Raw genomic sequence first — 26,079 nt, 5'->3', positions numbered from 1 at the left:
GAATGTATTTTTCAATACAAACAATTTCCCATGTTTCCAAAAGTACAAAATACTCGTAGTAACAAAATAATATCAATTATTAAACTTGTTCTACGGTCGATATAACGATTGAAATTTTAAAAGTGCATGTTATACATTTTTTTTAGCTTTTTTTATTAATATTTTATAATTTTTAATACCTTTTTTTTTATAAATATAGTTTGTTTCATTAGGAACTCATATGGATATATTATAAAAATAAATATTAAATATTAATAAATAAATCATATTAGTTATAATTGTGTAATGTGTATATACTATTATATAAAAAAGATAATGCTTTTTGGACTTATATTGACAAAAATGGTCGTCTAAATAGTGGACTAAGCCTCAGTCAACAGTTAGAACTAGTGTTCTACCGGACTCAAGGTTTATCCAACAAAACAATCATGTCCTTAACTGGAAGATCGTCCAACACCGTATGTGATTGGATGAATTTGTGTCGGGATATACCAGCCAAAATGTTTGAAAAACGTAATAAATTTGGAGGACCGGATGTCACCATACAAGTTGACGAATGTTTGTTAAGAGGATCCAGAAAAAATCATAAAGGTAATTTCTATTTTATAATTTTATAATTGAATACATAATAAAATACAATTTTACATTCAATAATAATTATAAAATATTATAAATCATCATTATGTTGTTACAGGTCGATATCGACTTGCAGATTTGCCGAGTGAAAACATCGAAGACGAAAATGACGACCCCCTTGAAAATGGACAAAGAAATTATGGTAGACGAATGGAAGGTCCTTGGGTGTTTGGATTATGCGACGATAGTGAGGCACGATATTTTGTTGTCGAAAAGCGAGACAAGCAAACTTTGCATGCGATTATTAAAAGAGAGGTTGTATTGGGTTCTATTATACACTCTGATGGATGACCAGCGTATAATGGGATCGCCGAATATGGTTATACGCATAACACAGTTAACCACAGCGAAAATTTTGTTGATCCACTAACACAAGCGCACACTCAGCGGATCGAAAGTTTATGGAGACCGTTACGCTTAAAAGTAGTAAAAAACATGTGTGGTACAACTCCTGATCTCCTTCCAAGGTAAAATTATTTTAAGTTATGTTTAATAAATTTAATGTAATAATATATTATACATATTATTGCAGGTATCTAATGGAAACATGGTGGCGAGGAATAAATAAATCAGATTTATTTAATGCGTTTTTGAGAGATATGGCGGAAGTTTTTGTTTAACGTATTATATTTTATATTTATATTCATTGACAACAATTTTTTTGACTAACAAATATTTAATTATTAATTTTTTTACTGGATACTACTACTACAATAATTATACTATAATACTATGAATAATTATACAATAATACTATGAATAACTGTTGAATTATTTCTAAGTGTTTTATCAAAGCACGTTGCAATATTATGATATTTTTAATTTATTTATTTGCGGTAGACCGCAAACTATATGACAGCCATTAAATCTTCTAACATCATCACAAAATGTTGGTAATACTGGTGTCAATAATGAAATTATATCAATTTTAGAAAAATTACGCGAGAGAAATATTATAGTATAATGACAATCTTAACCAGTTTAGCTGAGGAGTTACATGGACCAGCGAGAAAAATATTTCCTAGACGAAGCGTAGTAACACGGTTTAAAGATGATCTCTGGCAAGCTGATTTAATAGACATGAAACCACATTCTAGACAAAATAATGGTTTAAAATTCATTTTAATTATTATAGATACATTTACCAAGTATGTGTGGGTAGAAGCGCTAAAAAATAAAACAGCAAAAGAGTGTACAAAAGGTATAATAAAAATATTAAAAAAAAATCAACCAAAATTATTACAAACAGATAACGGAACAGAATTTTACAATAATGAATTTCAAAGTATAATGAATAAGTATCATATTAGACATTATTCAACATACAGCAGTATAAAGGCTGGTATGGTTGAACGCGTTATAAGAACAATCAAAATAAAAATTTACAAATATTTTTCATCAACAGGTTCATGGAATTGGATAAATTCAATTTTTAAATTAGTATATAATTATAATAATACAAAACATTCAACAATAAAATGTTCACCACACGAAGCTCGGATCAACCCGGTTTCAATAACAAGAAAAACATTACAAATTAATACATCAAATAAACTTAAATTTAAAATTAATGACAAAGTAAGAATATCTAAGTATAAACATAATTTCAGTAAAGGTTATACACCAAACTGGACAACAGAAGTGTTCATTATTTCTAAAATTTTAAATACAGATCCATTAACTTATCAACTAAAAGATAGTTCAAATAATATAATATTAGGCTATTTTTATACACAAGAATTAAAAAAAAAAAACATTTTTTTCCCGACACCTTTCTCATTGAACGTATTATAAAAAAAAATAAAAACAAATTATATGTTAAATGGTTAGGTTTTAACAACAGTCATAATTCGTGGATTGATGTAAATGATACTTTAAAATAGTAAATAAACGAAATGTATCAATCAATATTTATTATAATATAAACCATCTTATTATTACAATGTTTGGATCTATTTCATTTTTATGTTAATTTATTTTTTAATTGATTACCGAATGTTATAATTGAATTAAATCCGTTAATCTTTTTACTACCATATCCCTACTAATCTGCCAATCGATGTAAAACTTTGTCTAAAATAAAATAAAATAGAGTTCACTCAGATTTTCAATATCGATTTCTAATTTGAAATTATAGGTTTTGAACGAATATTTGGTTTATCAACAATTATTCTAGGTTTGTTCATTCTGAAAAATTAAATGTTATACTGTTTAGCTAATTGTTTAAACATGCATTTTAGTAATAAAAATAAAAATAATGAATAAATAACGTTTTTTGTTTTTTTTTTTTTAAATTGTATTTATCCTATATTTTATTTTATTAATATTTTTATTTTTATTGAATACTATATCAATTTTACATAATTAAAAAAAATAAAATAAACTATTTTTTTAAACGATTGTGACCATACGCAATAGTATTAATACCATCACGCATAATAATCCTTTTATCGTCATTCGCACTAAGAGCAATTTTATCTATAGATTTAGAATAAACAAAATGGTGTTTTGATTGTATAAAATTCATAGATTTACATAATTGTTGACTAGCTGAATTATTGATATATGCATTTAATATATTTAAATATTCGTCAAACTTCATGTGATTATTAATAACATATTTTTTAACACCCTTAGCTCTTTTTATTTCATCTTTATTTGTTTTATATGCATAGAGTTTAGGACGTAAAGTAATAAATTCTAATAAGATTTCAGATTTTAATTCGTCTTTAAAATAACCTAGTTGATTTTTTCTATGATCACTAGAACAATAGTGATTTTTCGGATAATTTGAAGTATCAAAGTAAGAAAATAATTTTCGTTTTATGTCATCGAAAAAGTTAGAAGTTCTTATTTCGTAAACTAACGAATCAGTATCTGAATACACAATGTTAGTTTTATTTCTATACATATTTTTCATTACATTATAATAAAAATCATATATTATTGACTTTGAAATATCCAATATTGCAAATCCTACATAAATAGGCTTATCAAATTAATTTTTTTCCTAATTCATATGAATGGCCATTAAATTTTTTGTGTATATAGTTCGATCTTTAAATGTTGTTTTCGACATTAATTGATGTGCTTTTTTTTCGTTAGATACTAGAAACATTGACATACGTTTTCTCACATTTTCCATAGTGTTGCGTCCCGACTAGGTCGATTCATGCATCAACGTACAAAATGAATACGTCGTGTTGTTCAAGTATAAGTTAATTGTTTATTAAAATAGTTCTTGCACGAATACAAATATTATAAGCTTAATGTAAAATATATAAAATAAGATGGTGAGTTGTGTTACGACCTGCCTCAGAAACTGATATCAAAATGACTTGAGTGGTGTTACGACCGGCCTCTGAGTGTCGTAGATATCCCTATTCGTTGGTTATACAGTAACCGTCTGTCGAGCTCTTGTTTCGATCCCTCTTATATATGATTTCTTACAAGAGTGGGCGGTGACTTCGTCATACGAGGGGTCCCGGAACGACTGCTTGTGTATTCTTACCCATGATTCTTATCGAATCGTTAAGACACCGAGTTTCGACTTTTGTAAAGAGACGTGTGATTTTACTTGAATTGTCAAATTATTATATTTATATAATATTCTACTCTCTCGTGTCCTGTACTCGTGTGCCTGTAGTATTAATTTTATAAGTTAGGAAATTTGACATTGTATGATCTTATGCATATAAAATAATCAATACGGACAGTATAGGTCCATAACAATAGACACTATTCACTAACAGTTTCCAGAATTATCGCTCAAACTCATTCTTTGACTTAACCCTCATATTTGTACATAAATTTATATATGGTGCCATCCAACGAGATTGTGAAAAACGCAGAATCCTATGAACTTTTTTCACTTTTAATCCATTAACGATGGCCTGTTTCAAATTTCTATAGTGAACTACATAATTAAATTTCGATTCTAATGTTGTTAATAGTTTTTTTACTTTTGAATTGGGAGGACATTTATTCTCAGGTAAAAATGGGAAATCATTATGATTTTCATGTAATTGTTTTGGATAAATAACATCTACTTCTAAAATATAACCATATTCAGTATCATCTTCAATTTGTGTTTTATCTATTGTCAAATCGTTAAACCATTCAAAATTTTTACGAGGTAAAGCAGATAGCATTGATTTTCCATATAGATTTACACAGTCCAAGTAAGCTAACCACGTTACAGGTTTGTTTGAATCATAATTAATATTTTGAATATTAGGAATGTTAGCTTTTACATGTCTTTTAACTGAATGACAAATTCCACCACGTAATCCATTCTCCAGAAAAATTTGAATGTCATACTGTTTAAGCCATTCTAATTTAACATTAGTATGTTTTAACATACAATCGAATGCAAATCCTGGAGCGGTCATAAAATGTGAAGCATCGAGTTTAAGTGTTTGTAAACAAAGATCTCTAAAATTTTCAAAAACATCAGAAAGTAAATATACATCTGTTGCTAAGTATAAGTCACTATATTCTCCTAATGTTTTTTTATTAATTTTTTTCCAAACCTTATGAGCATACGCATAATCTTCATCACTAATATCTTCATCTTTTAATGAATTATAAAAAAACTGTTTCGGTGGTAAACAAGTTTCATTTAATTTATTAGGATGGTCAATATATTCATAAGGAAACACACCTTTTCGTGTAACTAAATTTAATGTCGTCAAAGAAAATATTTTTAATGTTTCTCTAAATCTAGTTTTGTTTTCAGATAAATTATCAGCTAGTGAACTAAGAGACTCTGACATAAAACGAAATGTGTCAATGAATTTTATATTGAATTTATCTTAAATAGTTTTACTAAATGATATATATTTTTATGATGAATTAGGTATTACATGAATATCATTTTCATTACAACCAAGTTCACGAACAATGAAATGACTGTCATAGACTAAGTTATGAAAGTATTGTAATGATATACTCAAACTTACATATCATAAATTTTGTAAATTCGTTATTTCCATTTAATAAAATATATAACGGTCGAGTTGTCGCACGCATGTAATAAAATCTAAAATAACCCCAATAAATCAAGTCACTGGTGATTGGAACGATTCCTATTATCTAGTCGCGTACAGGACACTGTACGGGATTATAACGGTACAGCGCAACACATGCAACTTCTTTCATGTGCCGCCGGAGACGGGGGATGGTCCGGTCAGGGTCGCTTTCACCAGGGAAAGAGACAATTTTCTTTGGGGACACCGACACCTTTGATCGGGCCGCCGATGACTCTGGCGGGCCTGACCAAAATCGTCTTCTCTCATCAGTGCATGAGCACCCTCCATAGCGAGAAGTGCATGAGCACATCCAAAACACATAAGTGCACGAGCACCACTCAGACAGACAAGTGCAGGAGCACAGCAGACTTACTCACAACCACTCAAAAGACATTGCCTACGACAACTGTACTGTTTCTTTTTTCTATAACGAAATTTGTTAAAGTGTTTAGTTATTTCTTTTTGAGTGCTAAAAAATTTAATAAATTCTATCCTTGTTACGTCAACTGCAATCATAGACAGCTGCGGATAAGGTAAGGTGCATGCGCATCCATATTTAAATAATAATAGTATTATAGAGTTTACTTGATCGTTCTCGAAGCACGACCTCGAGAACCCTCCGACCATCAGGAGGAAGGTGAATCCGCAAATTTAAAGTGATAAAACATAGGCTAAAATAATCGATAAATCTCTAATAACTTATAAATATATTTGAGGCGATCATTCAAGGCTTGTGTCCCTTGTGATTGCCGATCCAATTTATTTAAACTACTTCACTTAAATCAAAACTTTACCTTTTATAAATAAAAATATTAATTAACATATTAATATTTTTACTTTTACTATTATAATTATTTTTAATTTATTTATTTTCCTTTTTATTTATTTTTGCGTTATTACAGTATATTGGAATAAATGAAACATTAGTTAATTCAAAATTACAATTTAAACAAACAGCTGATCTAAAACGCCCTGTAAAATGATTATGATGTCTTACTTTAAATAAGTTATCGTTTTTAAATGATTTGAAGCAGCATTCACATAATCTAGCATTTTGAAATTTATGCTCTTCATCAACAGTTAATTTGTCTATGGGTATATTTATCTTATAAAGATTACACACTTTTGAACCTATATCTATCATTGTCTTTATGAAATGTTTTGCTGCATTACGGTTTCCATAAACATGAAGTTTTGTTGGAATTTTATATTTTTTTATTAAATATTTAGGTATAATGTCATAATCTATTTTTACGTAAAATGCATAACTCATAGGTTTATGTTTATGAGTTATCAATGTCTTAGTTTTAATGTCTTGGTTGTTTATTATAGGTTTTAAATAACATTCAAAATCAGAATAAATTACGAGTTGTAACAACGTGTACAATCAGCACAGTGTAGCTCCGTCGTTTTTTATATCTAACTTTGGTAAATGTGCTTCGTTTTTTACGCGCCCGGAACCAAAATATCCGTCTCGCCACACCGAATCCGTTACACCCATCCGCGCGATTTCCGGTTAAATTCCGGTTGAAAAATAACAACATTGGTGCCTGCCGTAATTGGCGCACGTGTCTTATCTCGCGCCACCGGATATCACTTCACGATAAATAGTTCGCATACGAACCGGTGTTCGCTGATAAAAATCCACCTTGGACAGTACTACATATTGGTGAGTAACCTTTGAACAGTATTACTTTAGTTAAGCCGTCGTAGATAACGAGCGCCGCCGTTTCAAGGCCATTCTAGGTCGCTAACTAATCTCACCGCGCGTAATCGGGCGTCATCATGGTTGCCTACATACCACCCTAACGGGGAACACATCTGTTTATTCGGTCGCCGCCACACGCTCACTAAGGGGCACGCCCCGTCTAAAATGGCCTCTCAAAACGAAACCCTGTCTCAATCATCACTAGTAGCTCCGCACAACCTAATCCCACCAAAACCGAAATCTAAATGTCCCGGGTGTGGCAAGGATTTTGTCTCTTTAAATGGACACTTGGCAAAAGCTTCCGGACCTTGCGCAGCAATCAGAGCCCAAAGACTAATCGATACAACGCCAGCGACATCCGGTTCAAATAGCAGCAATCCGTCAAACGCCCGCTTGGCACCCATCTGCAATATCCAAGCCACTAATCCACAACCAGTCGCGGCGGTAGTCGACATATCACAAAATTTGATTCAGGAAGCAGACTCCTTCGCCAATCAATTCGAATCTTACATAGTACTAAATCCGAACGAAAGCTCTATTAACGAATTTGACAAACTCGTTGCCAAGTTTTCCACTTTCCTCTTCGAAGCCAACAATCGGCTACCAGGCCCTCAAAATCCAGCGGTTGCATTCTACCGAAAGCGCAAGCAAGGCCACCGCAATGTCATGGATCGCCAATACAGAGAATCATCAAACCCGCAACGCGCAACAAAACGCCAAGCCCAAAGGACCCGCGATAAATACCATTACGACATGGCACAATGGCAATACGCCAACCAAAGGAGGAAGGTGGCAAACCGCCTTCTAAACTCATCAAACAAGACAAAACTAAGCATCGAACTAGACGCGATAGAGAATCACTTTCGAGGTATTTTTGAGACCGCCAACAACTCCGTCCGCGAATCGTATGACCCAGGAGGCGATCAAAACTTGTCACCATTTTCGGTAGCACTAGACTCAATAGAAAAATCTATAAAATCTATTGCTATTGATACATCACCTGGAGTGGACGGCATTGTCTTACGAACAATAAGACACGTACATGGCGCTCGCGCTATCTGTAATATCGCGAACATAATGCTAAAATGGAACTACGTTCCACTTAAACTTCGTACTGGTAGAACAATTTTAATATATAAAGGGAAAGGCCACGAATCTGACATCGGAAACTGGCGTCCAATTACCATATTCAGCGTTCTTAGGCGGATAATCGAACGAAGTTTAGACCAGGAACTGCGTAGTCACATTCAACTTACCTGTCATCAGAGGGGCTTTGTAACCGGGATACCAGGCACACATATCAACGCATCAATAGTCAATGGCGTTCTCAAAACGGCTAAAACAAATAAATCATCCGCTTGTGTAGTTTTTCTTGACATCGCAAAAGCCTTCGACACAGTTGGTCACAATCATATCAAACAGACCTTGGAGTCTCTACCGATTCCGCCAAACCTTCGCAGCCTAGTGTTCTCTCTAATTTCCGGCAACAACATAACCGTCGAAGTAAACAGGAAATCTTCTAAATCAATAAACATGCTTCGAGGTGTAACTCAAGGATCTCCGCTCTCTCCTACGATATTCAATATTTGTCAAGACTTCGTCCTAAAGCAAATTTCCGACCCAGGAGTAGCTAGCATACATGGTTTCCAGTTAAAAGATAATCTTGACAACATCTCAGTAATAGGATTTGCCGATGACACAACTATCATAGCCAAAGACTTAGAAAGCGCCACCGTACTGGTTGATATGGCCAGAGACTTGTTCTCTTCAGTGGGAATGCAAATAAACCCGTCGAAATCCCACACAATCAATATAGAAAACGGAAATCTTACGCCAAAAGCAATTACTCTTTTGGATTCTTCCGTAATTCCATCACTAAGCGACACCGATCGCATAAAATACTTGGGAATTAACTTCAAAGATGAAATTATTTTTGATCAAAAAGAATTCCTAATAAGACTGGAAAAAGACTTTAGAAACTTAGTCACTTCACCATTGCTAAGAGGTGACCAAAAACTCAATATACTCAACCAGTATGTCTACCCAAAACTAATCTATCCTCTGCAAACAACACCAGTCGATCTTCTCCATCAATCATTTCTGGAACGTGTAGACATGCTAATACGTCAAGGTGTTAGGGAAATATGCGGGCTACCAGCTGATACCCCCATTCCAGTATTCTATAGCGGCCGCAAAGTCCGTGGTTTGGGTATGCTACGAACTTCTTGGGAAGCTTCCTTACAGCACCTGGCAATTGCACAGAAGTTGTCTAGAATAAATGACCGACATCTCGAGGCAGTCCGCGATCTCCCAGATGAAATAGCCAAGTGTCGTCTACGTTTGGGTAACGTAATAGGTCAAAATGCTCAGGCCATCCGCTCAGAGTTGCGCACTAGCGAATTTAACAAATGGAAACAACTATGTCAGAGGGGTATCAGGGTACTCTGGTATGATAAATGCACTCTCACAAACGCCTGGGTATCGAACAAAGGTGGTTTATCGAGCAGTGAATGGACCAATGCGATAAAAGCATCGATTAACTCAATGTCTAACCGCGGAACAGGGGGTCGCAGCGTGGGTGGTAGTCGCCATTGCAGAAACGAAGTATGCAATGAGAATAATATTGTTGAATCACTACCACACATTAGAGGCTCCTGTCCAAAGACTGAGTTACTGCGAAATGCGGCTCATCATCGCGTTCGTTCAGCAATAGCTGACCTATTCCGGAGTAAAAATTTTGAAGTATATGAGGAAGTTCACTGTGAAACAACTAATGACGGCATCACCCAAAACCGTCGCGCTGATATTATAGTGCTGGACAGGATAAAAAACCATGGACTCATTTTAGACCCAACAATTCGTTGGGAAACAAATAACCCCCTGCAAGATACAGCAGTGGACGAGGAAAAGAGGGCGATATACCAACCATGCGTCCCCATACTTAAGAACCAATACAACATCAACAACTGGGACGTCGTGGGTTTATGGTTTGGGGCCCGAGGAACCGCATCTTGCTTTCTGAGAAGTTTTTTCAGAACCCATGGACTAAATATCTCTGATCTAGTAAAAATATGTCTATGTATTCTAAGGGATACACTCAATATTATAAACTACCACTTATATTCGTAAACTATAATATCATTGTTTATCCTCTGTATAAACTTTATTTATTTGTATTTTATCTTATTATTCAATATTTAATCTGTATTTTCTTTTTTATTTAAATCTTAATTAATTTTACCTAGTATTTCCATCTGGAACGTACAGCAATTTTATTTGTATATTCATTTACTATAATTTCATAATTTTTAACAATCCTATGTATTTCAATATTGAACTTTGTATACTGTGTCTTTTGGCAACCCGCATGGTGGGCAGTCCGCTTAATAAAGTTGTTATATATATATTCGTTGAGATCTTTTAAAATTTTTAAAATAAATAGTATCGTCATCACCGTTATCAAACATTACAGGTCTTCCAAGTTTATGTTTTCCATAAATTTTTTTATGTTTTTTTAACCAATTAATACCCCATAGTTTGAATTTACAAGGAATATTACTAAAAACTGTAAAACATCTTTTACATATAATTAATTTAGATTTATGTTTCGTCTTTTGACTACGAATAAGTCTACAAAAATCATTAATAAAACAATAATGTTACGTTATACCATTATTAATTAAAAGCAGATCAAAATGGTTTTTACTTTCCACATTATTCATATATAATGGGAAAACAACATTTTTATTATCTAAACTAAAAACATTTACTGATACATTATTGAAACGTTCAAATGATTTAATTTGATTAACTGATGTCGGAAAATCGATACAATGAAAATTTAATCCACTTTTTTTTTTCAATCATTTTAAAATATTGATTACTAAATTTAGTTTTATCTGAACGAGTATTATATTTTGTTAAAATTGCATATTTGAAACATTTGTTATCATTATTTTTTACATTTATAACAGCTTTCTTATTCCTTATACATTCTGGTAAAATTACATAAGAAGATCCGGTTAAAGGGTTTACAATATTGATTCTTAATTGTAATGCATCAATTGAATATAAACTATAACCACTTCCTTTAGTTACAAAATTACTTTCCTCTTTGTTAATTTTATCAAACATTTTTTTTAATAAATTTTCGAAATTTGAATTTGTATATGCCAACACATTCACTGTTTTAAATGAAATATCTCGGTATTCCTGTGTTAACACATGTACATAAACACAGTCGAGATATAAGTTAAATTTAATACTAGTTTGTTGTGTCATTTTTTTTAATTTACAAACAATCATTTCAAAACCGTAGTCAAAAAATTGATTAAAGTCTATGAAATTATAATCGTTTTTTAAAACAAACGTTTTTGAACATTTTTTAAACCGATTTAATTGAATAAGTCCGCTTCCAATTACGTTCATACGTGTTCTTTTTGATATTACATTTCGTTGTATTTTACTGTAATTAAAAATAAATACATAATAATAATAATAATAATAATAATATAAAATTTACCATTAAATAACAATAAATAAATTATTATTACTAAATAAAAAAATACGTATTAACCATTTATGCTTATTAAGTCATTATTTATTATTATTACAATCAATAGCGTTGACCATTGAACGATCGAGGTTAATTTTTAAAATATTACTGTGTTACCAATTACGATCTATTGTTATTAAAGATAAGTCAATATAATTTTATTATTTTATTTAATATGAACTGATAATATTGCTTTTGTATACATAAATAATTAACTTAGTAGGCTATAACTTTAAGCTGATCTGGTTTTATTTTTCAAAATTTTTTTATTATCAAATCTCTGGTTTATATATATTATATTCATTAATCTTATTCATCCATCAAGTGATATTATGAAAGGTCGTTCTCAATGTCGTTTAATTTTAGATTTAATGTAAGTCTGTGATATAGCTGTAGAAATTAAGTATTAAATCGACATGTTAATATTTGTTAAAATGAAAATCGATTGTAATTATTTTTAACGGATGAGGTTAATTTTTCAATATTAGTATAATGTAAGAACTTATATTATTTTATTATTTTACTTAATATAAACTGATAATTGTTTTTTATACATAAATAGTTGAAAATACATTTCGTTAATTTTACATCACTAACTGCATCGTGTATATAAGTTATATCATGGTTTTGATTACAAATTGAATCATGAGTTTCCTTCAACGATAAAAATCTACCATTTTTAATTATATAACCTAATTTATGGTTTAATATAATTTCATTACTTTTAAAATTAATTAATTTTAAATAAAATACTCTATTATTATCAGTATCGTATGCAGTCATATTCAACATTATATTTGTATTAAAACCTAATCTTTGTAAAATATTTTTATCTGAATTACCATTCCATAGTAAAATAATTGCATTTTGGTTATTAAAATCAAGATAGTTTTTTTAAAATCTTGTAGTTAGGTTCGACGTTTTTTGATTTCATAGCTAAATGTAATTCGTTTAATATAACTTGAAGCTGATCTGGTTTCTTTTCAAAAATTTTTAGTAGCAAATCTCTAGTTTTAATATATGAATAATTATTCATTAATCTTATTCTTCCATCAGGTGATATTATTAAAGGTCGACCTCGTAGACGAATAATTTCAGATTTTACGTAAGTCTGTGATATAGCTGCAGAAATAAGTATTAAATCTGTACGTTGATAGTTGCTGAATTCAAAATCAATTATAATTATTTTATTTTATGGTTTTTGCCTGTAATTAAACAACATCAATTAATAGTATCATAGTATTATTTTTATCTATGTTACTAAAATATATTTTAATAAAAATAAAATACTGATTTCATAATTTTTTATTTTATATAAAATTTAGATTATTGAATGTACTTTATATATTTTATTGATTTATTTTTTTTATTTATGCGTAATATGAATTTATTTGATATTAAATATTTCATTATTCATCTGATTTTTATTTCACTGAAATTTTGAAAAATATTAAAACATATTTTTTTTATAATCAATTATATAAATATTTTATAGTCACATAACTTATTATTTTTAAAAAAATATATAAAAAAATAAAAACAATCATATATTTTATATTTATTCACTAAGACTAGCAGATTCACCATGCAGCTTAATTAATCTATAATGATATAAACAATATTCAAATAAAATAATAATTTTCAATTTTGATTTTATATCATATATTTTTTAATCTGATCGTGTTTTACTATGCCATACTTTAATAAGTCATATTTATTAACTTTTATTATATAATATATATATATATATATTAAATATTGAATTTGAATTCAACCAATTTTATTTTTTTATATTTTATTCATTTTATTTATATTTCATATAATACGTATGTTTTCATTTTATTTTAAATATTTCACTGAAATTTTGTAAATTATTAAAACATATTTATTTATAATCAATAATATAAATATTTTATAGACACATAACTTATTATTTTTAAAAAAATATATAAATAAATATGATCATATCTTTTATATTTGTTCACTAAGACTAACCGATTCACTAGCAGCTTAATTAATCTATAATGATACAAACAATATTCAAATAAAATAATATTTTTTAACTTTGATTTTATATCATATATTTTTTAATCTGATCGTGTTTTACAACTTTTATTATATATATTAAATATTGAATTTGAATTCAACCAATTTTATTTTTTTATATTTTATTCATTTTATTTATATTTTCATATTATACGTATGTTTTCATTTTATTTTAAATATTTCACTGAAATTTTGTAAATTATTAAAACATATTTATTTATAATCAATAATATAAATATTTTATAGACACATAACTTATTATTTTTAAAAAAATATATAATAAATATGATCATATCTTTTATATTTGTTCACTAAGACTAACCGATTCACTAGCAGCTTAATTAATCTATAATGATACAAACAATATTCAAATAAAATAATATTTTTTAACTTTGATTTTATATCATATATTTTTTAATCTGATCGTGTTTTACAACTTTTATTATATATATTAAATATTGAATTTGAATTCAACCAATTTTATTTTTTTATATTTTATTCATTTTATTTATATTTTCATATTATACGTATGTTTTCATTTTATTTTAAATATTTCACTGAAATTTTGTAAATTATTAAAACATATTTATTTATAATCAATAATATAAATATTTTATAGACACATAACTTATTATTTTTAAAAAAATATATAAATAAATATGATCATATCTTTTATATTTGTTCACTAAGACTAACCGATTCACTAGCAGCTTAATTAATCTATAATGATACAAACAATATTCAAATAAAATAATATTTTTTAACTTTGATTTTATATCATATATTTTTTAATCTGATCGTGTTTTACAACTTTTATTATATATATTAAATATTGAATTTGAATTCAACCAATTTTATTTTTTTATATTTTATTCATTTTATTTATATTTTCATATTATACGTATGTATTAATTTATATTTTAAATATTTCATTATTCATCTGATTTTTTATTTCACTGACATTTTGTAAATTATTAAAACATATTTATTTATAATTAATTATATTTGTATTTTATCTTACTTATTGTTTTGCTGCATAGTTTGATGAATACCTCGGTCCATGTTGTTGCGTTGAATAAGTAGGTTTTAGTTTATCAATTAAAAATGAATTAAGAATCAAACTGTTTCTTCAAATTAATATTGTATTTAATTTAGATTAATTATTAATAAAACTTAACTAATATCAAAAACCTTGCTTGATGATAGTGTTGTAATAAAGTCAGCGACTTACACAAGTACTGAAAGACCGAGGATAATAGACTATAACCTACTCAAGAGCACTTTGTAAATGACTATAAGTCTAAAAACATTGAATGATTATGAACCAGATTTATAGTCTGATCCAGTGGTGTGATATGTGATCACGCCATATTTCACTTTGATCACAGATATTTTTTATAGATTAGGTAAAACTATGATCACGCCATATTACAACGCTACCACAGTTATTTTATAGATTAGGTAAAACTATGATCACACCATATGATACCACAACCTTACAAATCTGTATATAAGTGATCAGTAGACATTGATTATAGTTAGTGTTAAATCTCAACATTGTCTATAAATTTTATGTTTCGTCGTTTCATACCGTAATATATCCGTTTGCTACAAATCGATAACAAACAAAGTAACACAATTTGATCAGGTAAATGTTTTTTAAACAATCTGTTATATTAAAAATTAAACTCATACTGATTATCATTTTTATTTAAGGTATATTTAATATATATAAAAAATAATATGTCGTACTATACTAATGTATCTGCAGGCGAAAGCTCTTCAAATGATGATGTAGGTACCTATACCTATTTGTTTATGTATGTGTGTATATGATATTAATATATTATTATTAAATAATACAATGAAAGTAGTATGCTATCAACACTATCATCTTCTTTAAAACCGGTAAAAATGCAGAATAAAAAAAGAAAAAAGTCGTCAAGTGGGTACCGCTCTGCTGTACATTAGGGGGTGGGGTAGACCTCGGACTAGGGTAGATTAAATTTGAATGCAATGATAAGTATCATTGTATACGAAAAACGATTCTGAACGGAGAATTTGTCAGTCTATAATATATTATAATTAAATATTGTCATATATTCTATTTTGAAACAAATATTCCGATTTCATAAAAATTTAAAACTCAAACGCTCAAAACATTTTTCCTATATTGACTCTTAAAATTTTCTCTATAGCTTTTTGAAGCAAGACTTATGGAAAATCTTGTATTAAATTTTCAACTCTTAGCTACTTATACAAAAAATTTTATGAAATATACCTACAAAATAATTTGCAAATATTCATGGTTTTGACGAATTTTTGTCAATATTTGAACTTCAAATGCTAATAAAAAAAAATTGTGTCTATGTATTCTTATAATTTTTTAACCACTATAAGAATAACATATGAGGAACTCTGTATAAAATTTTCAAGTATTTTGATAGGGCCAAAAAAATTTTATCGACCCTTCAAAAAAAAATTTTCAGAAAAATTGAAAATTTCAATTGTCTATAAATAGCTCAAAAAAACTCAAAATATTTTGAAAATTAAATCAAGTAAATAAAATGCCAATCTAAATAACTGGTAAAATTTTCAAGTATCTACGACTTATACTTTTTGAATAATAACAAATATCAAAAATCGTTTGAGGCTAAACCGTTATTTAACGCGGTTTTGTAAAAATTTAAATTTCAAACACTCATAAAAATTTTTTGTCTGAATCCGGTAGAGTTTTTTTTACAGATATTTGAAGAAAAATGTATGGAGAACCTTGCACCAAATTTTCAAAACTTAGTTATAAAAGAAAAAAATTTTATGATTTTTCAACTTCAAAATTACTTGCAAATTTTCGCGTTTTCGACAGATTTCGTAAAAATTTAAACTAAAAACGCTTATAAAAAAAAATTGTGACTAACGATTTTTAATTTTTTTTAGCTAAAATAAAAACAACTCATAAGGAACCTTGTATTAAATTTTCAAAACTTTTTGGTCATCCAAAAATTTTTATCGACACTTTAAAAAAAATTTCTCGAAAAAATCGAAAATTTCAGTGGTCTATAAATAACTCAAAAAAAGTCAAAATTTTTTGAAAATTTAACTATATACAGATACCACTGACATTAACATTTGGTGAAAATTTCAAGTATTTTCAGTGATTAGTTTTTGAATTAAAACCATAAAAAAAAATCGATTTGGTCGAAAACTGGTTTTGCGTAAAAATTGCCGTTTTTCCGTCATTTTTTTTTTGTTTTTCTCGATTTTTTTGAAAACTGTTGGAAAATGTTAACTTTTTACCTCTATAATGCACCAAGGATATTCACTTTTATATCGGAAACTACCCCCATAGTTAGAAATTGGAGCATTATTTCGACTAGTTATGCTGTACACAGACACAAAAAAAACAAAACAAAAAAAAAAAAAAAACATACATCATTGTAAAATCAATACATTCTTCACTCCGTTCAGAATCTAAAATGATACTGAACCAAAAGTTAAAATGTCTAAGGCTGGAAAGGTAATAATTTGTATTGTATTATTTTTTTAAATATTACACACACACACACACACCACACATTTCATTTTTAATATAAATATATATGAATGTATAGCAGCGAACAGAATCAATAGAGACGTACAAGGATGCCTTAGCTAGTGAAATTTCGAAAGGAAATATTGAAGATAACGTTTCTAACTCAACAACATTGACGGAAAGAAATTACACGTATACGATTCGGTGTCCAGTAGCGCCAAAATGCGATGACTACTACGTCATTCAACATTATAAAACTAGTGTTATAAAGGACATTCCGTCACTTGAAAGGTAAAAACCATAATAAAAAAAACCAATGATTAAATGATGAACTATAGTTAAACAACAGCGATACAATCATTTATTGATCACCAGATTATTTTTTTAATTTGACCGTTACCTACCTATTATTATTCAACACAAATAAATTATTAAATTCTAATTAAAATAATAAGATTGAGGATTTTATCGTTGATATTTAACTATAACATGATTAAATAATAAAACATATTACGAATATTATTAAATAATGATTTTTTATAATAGATGGAAACATTCTGAAGCTAGTGTGAAGTTGTACACTAGCAATAACTTTCCTGCTGATAACGAAATATCGATCAAAATAAATGAACTTATTCGCATAATTTTAAATCGATGTTCATCGGATCCGAAACGGAAGATTGTGAAAAACAGTAAAAAATAAAAATGCAAATATTATATTATTATGTAAAAAATTTTTATTGGTAGTATAAATTATGACATTTAATAAAATTATTAAAATTGATAAAATTAATTAATCTTATTCTTTTACTATAATATTGAAATCAATTCTTAGAGTAATTATAACAATTATAATGGTATAAAGTTCAATACAAATTTTATTTTAAATCGTCATTAAATCATATAATATCATATCTGATAGTGAATTATTGTGGAATTGAAGTATTTCATATATAAAACAAGAATCATCGTTCTGTATACAACACATGCTAAAGTCAAAATTTTGAATATACTGATTAGTAAAATCATTTCGCTCACAAGATGATGGTAGAATATTGATGTCTGCTCTAATTAATGAATATACGGTATCAAAAGTTGACTGATATGAAACTAACTTTTTCTGCTTTTCTACAATATGTGAATCGATACATTGTTGTAATTGTTTTAAGCGATGTTAATCAGTATATGATAAGGTAATAAAATGATCATTAACATGCAATTTAATAGTTAACTGATTTAAATTGACTGAATAATATATGTTATCAGTTATTTTCACACGTTTACAATTAGTAGGTAGATTATTAGTTATTGAACTATAATTGCTATCACACATTAGTGTACACCACTGAAGTAAATCGAAGGTTAACAATTTCTTAGTAACATTACATTCTAGTATTACAATAACAGAAATCGTTTTATTAACCGAAAATCCAACCGTTACACTTTTCTTGTTAAAAGGTCTAATACTGAATATTGATTTTGCGACAACAATTGATGAATTCATATTGTATGACGACGTGATCTTTTTGATATAGACGATTTCTGATGATAATTTTTAAAAACGAATAGAAATAAATGTAATAACTGAAATAAACGTAAAACACAGATGTTATTTACACATATATGATCGTTTCAACGCATATTTATAAACTAAGTATATTACTTGTGCATGTATAGTTATATACTAAACTGATTATATTAAAAAAATTGAAATGCATGTGAAATCAAATCAAATAACGTGTGGAAGGGAGAATTACTTACCTAGGTTTTTTTTCAGAAAAAACCATGGGGCGTCTGACTCCATTTTACAGCGGGAATTTCTTACACTGCAAGGGGACCATACCCCCTCAAACTTTTTTCATCTCCGCTGAAAAATGGAGCCAGACGCCCCATATTTATACTACTATTATTTGTTGAAAATTTAAATTAACTAAAAATATGAAATCTACTGGTGACAAATTCTGTAATAGCGATCGTAAACTAAGTTGGTACTATTAAATTAAATTTTTTACCTGAAAATTTGTCATTGTTATCGTGTCCAGTCAATTTTATTTTATTACGCTTTGTCGAATTAAACTGTAACATTTCTTTAGATTTATTTTTATTTTTATTCATCACTTCATCATTTTCTGTTTCAGTAGACGATAAAATGGTTGTGTATAAGGCTTTTTTGCATTTTCTATTCGCTTCAGAGAAAGATTCTAAAATCATAATTTATGTATATACCCACTGTGCAATAATGTGTACTATAAACATACAAGGTATGTTTCCATATAACATGCAACATCAATTTGCGTGTTGAATTTGCGTTTATGTGATGTCCCTGATACTGCTAATGTCCGGTGTTAGCAACCTAATCATCAACGTTTTAAATCTGTTAATTTCTAACATACCTGCAACTGCAATATAGTGTTTATAACAAAAAGTTATATTTGGGTTACATTGTAAACATAGTTAGAACGTCATATTGAAACAATGAATAAACCTCTGTACTAATAATTGGAAAACAAAAATAATAAAATATCTAAACCCATATGCGGGTATCGAACTTCGAACAGAGACGTACCTATCTAAACGGGGCCCTAAATCCTACGCGTTACTACCTATCGGCTATCCTAATCTTATTAACGATGAGTGAATAATGGATGATATTTAAAGCAAATAGAAATCATGTATGAGTATGACTAAATAAGTAACTGATTTTTTAATTAAGTTAAGTTACTTTTATTTTCTAATCAACATAAGACATGTTGTCTAAAACTGTCTTATGACGTGACACATCAAATAGTATACGGACATTACTCTTATAAATAATTTATTTGATACCCCTTATATATTTAAATACCTATATAGGTAAGTAGGTAGGTAGGTGAGTATATAAAAACGTAAATATTTTAAATAATAAAAAAAGGTTTTATTTTATCTGATTAATATACAATACAATAATTAATAATTTTACAACTCAACAGTGATAAAATATAAAAAATATATTACATATTTTTATTAAAGACTTAAAATAATGAAACAAATACAATATACAAATTCATGTTTTAAAATTAGTTATGTATTATTAGTATAATAGATATACACACCACAACTACATAAATAATACAACTTAAAGGTTAATTTCAAACTGTATGACATAAACTAATAATAACTGCAGAATAATTTGTTAATTTTGCAATTAAACATTTATATTTTATATCAACTATATTGACACAATACATATCAGAAATGTTGTTTGTATTTACAATGTACATATCAACTATAATCGATGAAATTGGTTTAGCGGTTAGTTCTTTAGGTTCTAAATATTTTTTCACAATTAAAAATGCATCATGGTTCAATGGTTGTACTATTTGTTCTACAAAAACAAGAGAGTTATCTAACAATACAATGCATTTATCTTTTTCATTTGAAGTATTAATGGTTATATTTGAGTAATTTAAAATTAATTTTTGATAAAGTTGGGCGGTTATATCATAGAAAGGATTAGGAATATTGTGTTTTATTTCTTTATTAAAAACATAAGGGACTTCATTATGGCAATGGTTAGTATGTTGGTTGTATATATTTTGTTTTTCTTTTATTCTATTGGATATTTCTTGCAAAGGATATCTTGCACATTTTACAGTTTTTTTAATTTCTTGCAAATAATTTTCATATTGAAAGGAACTAAAATTATCAAGGGGACCATGAATTTTTGTAAACATAGGTAGATGTATAAGACTATGAACATTATACGATACATAATGTTGACCATACAAAACACCATAATCTATTACAAATTTCCTTAGAAATTTAAGAGCAATTGCATTGTATTCATAACATGTATTTAAACATAGTAAAATTCTTATTGCAAAAACCAGTAATAAAAAGTGTGAGTATAATTTTGTTTTAATTTTTCCTTTAAGTACAATTATACTAAAATAAAAAGCAAAATTCCTCAATTCAGTGGCTTTCCAAAAATGAATATCATCAAGAGATCTGGGTAATCGACAAAATTCTGCAGGAATGTAAGATCTCAAAATAAATAGCTCATTATTAATGCTTAGTTTATTTTCTTCAGTTAATCGAACATTCTTATTTCCATTTACCCAAAATTCAATCAACCGCTTGACAACACCTAGGCATACACAATGCATATAATCCAAGCATACAGTCTCAGTTATGTTTATTGGTAATAACTTTAAAGGAGAGTCACCTTTATGGTAATCTTCATCATGATTCATTCTAAATGTATTATCAGAGCGCAATGGTGAGTCTAACCCTAAAAAAACTACACGATGTTTTAAGTATGTTCCTTCTTCTGTACAACTTGTACATCCAAAATAGGCATTATGGCCTTTAACATTTAATAAAAAGGCTTTTGCTGGCGCGTCACACACAATATTACTAATTTCAACTTTTAATTTAGTTCCTTTAATTAATAAACCCTGAGATAATACAACCATTAAGTCTGATATAAAAGGCTTGAGGAATTCTTCAATAGATAGAGGTTTTTTGGATCCGTGATAAATCCCTATAGGAAAAACTTTGTTAGGCAGTTCTTTAAAATTTAATATTGATAGAAGTATAGGCCAGACTTGAGATTTAGAACTTTTAGCTATTGGAAGTCCATCAATATTTATACCTATTTTTAAAATATGGTCAGATATATTTATTTGAGCATTATGTTTTTCAAGAATTGGCAATAACATGTTTTCTACTCCAAAGTGAATATAAGAACCATTAGATATATTTTGTATTTCATGTACTTTAGGGGTTTTCATTAATGTTCTTACATCAGTTGGAACACACAACCCTTCAGTTTTTAGAATAAGCAATAAACTATTAACACATCTATGTGAAACATTATGCTTGACTACCCACGATCTTAATTTGTCCAAAATACCTATAGTTTCCATAATAACTTCATTATTGTCATCAGTATCCAAGCCAGAAAAAGAATTAAGTAGATTTGGGTGATTTGGTAGATGAATCGATGAATGGGTGTTGGTATTATTATCAACATTATCAAAGTGTATACTATTATCAATATTTGAAGAACATGTATTATTCTCAACATTTGAAGAACTTGACTTTTCATTTAAAGTTTTGTTTTTAGATGTAATTTCATTATTTTGTTTAGTTGTAGTATAAGATAAGCATACATTTTTCTTTTCATTAACAATTCTTCGGAAGTGGCGGTCAGATATTGAACCAAGAGCCTTTTTCTTCCTTAGAATACTTGCCTAAAATGATCAATGAAAATTATCATAAAACTAACCAACAATGAAGTCAATATAATATTTATTTAAAAAAAAAAAACTTTTACAATTAGTAAAAATCTGTTAATTATTAGATAATACCAAATTACTTATGGAAAACTAAAAAATATTGAAAAATTATTATTTAAATTTGAACATCCTTTTAAAATTAAAATTAAATATACTTTGTAGTTTTGTACTCTAATTCATACATAATTAATTTTATTGAAACATCAAATTTTAACAAACTGAAGCATTTTTAATTTATTATTAAATTTTTTGTCTACTACATCTGGTGTTTGCGTGTCTCAGCCATTCTGATACCACCCTTTCAAATTCAGCATCAGTGATGGTAGTGTTAGTACAGCTTTCTTGTATAGACTCTAAAATAATGAAATAAATTAGTCATATAATGTCTCATTACATTATTATGTTCATTCATAGTTCATAATTAGGAAACATTTTGCTACCAAAATGATTTGTATATAATAATGTATATATAGATTAAAATATTTTTTAAATAAATGATAAAATGTGTTTAAAATTACTTTTCATTATCTTTATGAGATCTGAGTCTCCAATTTTAGTACTAATGTTTTTGCCACGGCCTGTCCAGGTACACTCAATCCCATACTTATCACTAAACAGTTTAGACATAACTCTGGTAACATGGTTTTTAGGAGTGTTTCCACCAATGGTTTTGATAAAATATTCCTATGATCAAAGTTAAATTAACAATATTTAAGTTGTAATTTTAATATTTATTTACCAGTTTAGATTTGAAATCAAATTCATTCAATATACAGTTTTGGACTGATATAAAGTCTTCAGTATCGTTCATAGGAAATTTGCATACAAAACTTTCATTCAAATTGATTGATTTTTGACTATTACTTAATGAGTTAGTTTCTATTTTAGACAAGATGCGATTCAACAATAATTTGATTCCTATTTGCTCCGAAATTATTTTATTTAATTTTTCATCAACTTGAGATGAGCATCTATCATTTCCTAAATATTGAATAATGTTTTTATGAAATGTGTAAGTATAGGTATACATGCAAAGAATAATTTATTATATTTACCATTGAAATTTAAAGGTGAATCGTGTGATACAGGATTAAAACAACTTGTATCCTGTACAATAATAATAATAATATAAATTACTTAGTTGTGTTAGCTATTTCATACAGTTCAATTTAGATTTTAATGATATAAATGAATGATGATTATTTTAAAAAACATAGAATTATAATTTAAATTTAAAAAGCTAACAATTAAATGTATTAATTATTGTGTTCACTATTACTGTATAAACTATATAATTTTTAAAAAAGGATGATCAAACTTAAAATTAAGAGAATGCAGTAAACCCCATTTTAAGTGATTACAGTTTACACCATGAACAAACATAGATAATATTGATATTTTTCCTTAAGTTAATTGATATTTTACAATTACTGTAGCCAACAGAAAAAACAAATTGTATACCAAGCGACATATAACTCGTACCGAGTAAAATAATAAAAAAAATATTTTAATATACTTTAATAGTTTTTGAATTAATAAGTTTTTATGTTAAATTGATTACCCTCTATTCCTAATAAATGTATTGTACCTAAGAAATATTACAATATTAGATATTGAATAATTTGAGATTGTAATAGTTATTATTACCTCGGCGAATGAATGATTTTGAGGATATTCTAGTTGTTCAACTCTTTTTGGCTGCATTTCGGTATATTGCATAGTTTCTTCTACGTTCACGTTATTTTCTGCATAGAATTGACTAATTATAGATGAGGTAGAAGCTCCATAATTAATTGGTTCCAGGGCAACTGATGGAGTACTTACTACTTGTTTACATGGCAATATGTTAAAATTGATACCTGCATATTAATTAATAATAAAATTAAAAAACCTAATAAATATGCTACATAGTTAGTTTTAGATACAAAACTTTAAAAAATATTACCATTATCATCATCATTGTCATCATCATCAGTATCATCAGAAGGACACATAAGAAATCTTTTATTTTTATTTTTTGACGAATCATTTGTGTCCGTAGAAGAATATTGTTCTTTTACTTTTTTATGCCATGCCTTGTTGAAGTTATCTAAAAATAATAATCAATTTATCTTATGTGATTAACATTAAAAATAGTTTTGTAGTTAGGTGCAGTATTATAATTTATAATTTATAACATAAATAAAACAATAAAATAATATTATGTACACACTACACACACATATTTATTCGATAGGTTAACCTACAGAGTAATATAAACATATTATTTTTTTTTAGGATATTAATGAATGCTTAAATCCTGTTTTTAATATAAAAACAAACGTTGAGTCTATTATTATTAATTGTTTAAAACTCTTTTATTTTGATTAGAATATCAAAAAAAAAATGTTTATTTCCATGGATTTTTGAAATAGTAGGTGGGTAAACAGTATAATATTATTTCTACATTTTATTAAAATCCAGATTGGTTAAATGTAATATTATAAACTGTGTTGGTTAAAGGAAAATTATGTTTTTATACCTAAATATAATTTAAAAATAATTTAGCACAAACATTTAAGAATAAGTAAAGGCACTTACCATAAGTTTTATTGACTCCAACAAATTTCACCCTATAAGTTTTCCATGACTGGGATGGAGTTATGGCTTTTTTTAAATGGTCACTGGTGACCTTATAAGGGGGCCATTTGCAAAATAATGAATCACTTTGAGATTCATTATTTTTTACAATCCAATTAGTTGGAATTACACTATATTCTTTAGACTCTGTGAACCATACCACACACCATGACTGAACCAAAATAAATTATTAAAATTATTAAAGTTATAACATATTAAGTTCAATTGGCTGCAGTCAAATACAGTAGTAATAACTAATAAGTAGTAAGTATTTAGTAGGTACTCACCTTAGTCTCATTTTCACATTTTTCTCCAGTCATTGTTGATGACATCATGAATAAGTTATAATATAGTATTAAACTATTTAAAAATTCATAAAATTAATTTTATAAAATGTTAATAAACCGTTAGCTAATTAACACTGGAATGCTGAATAGTCGGTAGTCGTGCGTAGTCCGTACTCAATAATCAGTAATCACTATGCACTATTACACTAATCGCCAGTTTACCACGGTCAGTCGGCGTATGCGTCGGGGGGTGGTGACAAATATTAACTTATGGATAAAACCAATAGAGACATAGAGTGTATTTTTATAGAAATCAAAACTATTTATAACTATTAATATTTTAAAATAGTATATATATTAATAGTTTCGTGAAAAACTGAAGCATCA

General features: G+C 27.9%; 2 protein-coding genes and 1 pseudogene across 2 annotated transcripts; 1 reads left to right on the top strand and 2 right to left on the bottom strand.

Annotated features, from left to right (window-relative positions):
- Window positions 1–338: 338 nt before the first annotated feature.
- Window positions 339–1,336, top strand: LOC126553901 (uncharacterized; annotated as a pseudogene).
- Window positions 1,337–21,453: 20,117 nt separating this feature from the next.
- On the bottom strand, window positions 21,454–22,414 carry LOC126553905 (uncharacterized). Its single transcript, XM_050209018.1, has 2 exons — window positions 21,605–22,414; window positions 21,454–21,513 (listed from the first exon to the last, which is right to left on the bottom strand). The coding sequence occupies exons 1-2, from the start codon at window positions 22,412–22,414 to the stop codon at window positions 21,454–21,456; spliced, it is 870 nt and encodes a 289-aa protein (XP_050064975.1).
- Window positions 22,415–23,026: 612 nt separating this feature from the next.
- LOC114131173 (uncharacterized) lies at window positions 23,027–25,740 on the bottom strand. The gene is made up of 8 exons (XM_050209026.1): window positions 25,689–25,740; window positions 25,367–25,576; window positions 24,732–24,875; window positions 24,434–24,645; window positions 23,842–23,893; window positions 23,526–23,767; window positions 23,305–23,470; window positions 23,027–23,139 (listed from the first exon to the last, which is right to left on the bottom strand). The coding sequence occupies exons 1-8, from the start codon at window positions 25,738–25,740 to the stop codon at window positions 23,027–23,029; spliced, it is 1,191 nt and encodes a 396-aa protein (XP_050064983.1).
- Between the last annotated feature and the right edge of the window lie 339 nt (window positions 25,741–26,079).

This window comes from Aphis gossypii, unplaced genomic scaffold (assembly GCF_020184175.1).
Source record: "Aphis gossypii isolate Hap1 unplaced genomic scaffold, ASM2018417v2 Contig00368, whole genome shotgun sequence".
Lineage (NCBI taxonomy): Eukaryota > Metazoa > Arthropoda > Insecta > Hemiptera > Aphididae > Aphis > Aphis gossypii.
The sequence above is the reverse complement of the archived record's forward strand: the minus strand, read 5'-3'. Positions and strand labels throughout refer to the sequence as shown.

Excerpts from the sequence above, each read along its gene's own strand:
- LOC126553905 (XM_050209018.1), bottom strand. The coding sequence starts at position 22,414 with ATGGAAACTATAGGTATTTTGGACAAATTAAGATCGTGGGTAGTCAAG. Across the intron at positions 21,514-21,604 it reads AGCGGTTGATTGAATTTTGG|AATTTTGTCGATTACCCAGA; the intron begins GTAAATGGAAAT and ends ACATTCCTGCAG.
- LOC114131173 (XM_050209026.1), bottom strand. The coding sequence starts at position 25,740 with ATGATGTCATCAACAATGACTGGAGAAAAATGTGAAAATGAGACTAAG. Across the intron at positions 24,876-25,366 it reads TGGAGTCAATAAAACTTATG|ATAACTTCAACAAGGCATGG; the intron begins GTAAGTGCCTTT and ends TATTATTTTTAG. Across the intron at positions 24,646-24,731 it reads TGACAATGATGATGATAATG|GTATCAATTTTAACATATTG; the intron begins GTAATATTTTTT and ends ATTAATATGCAG.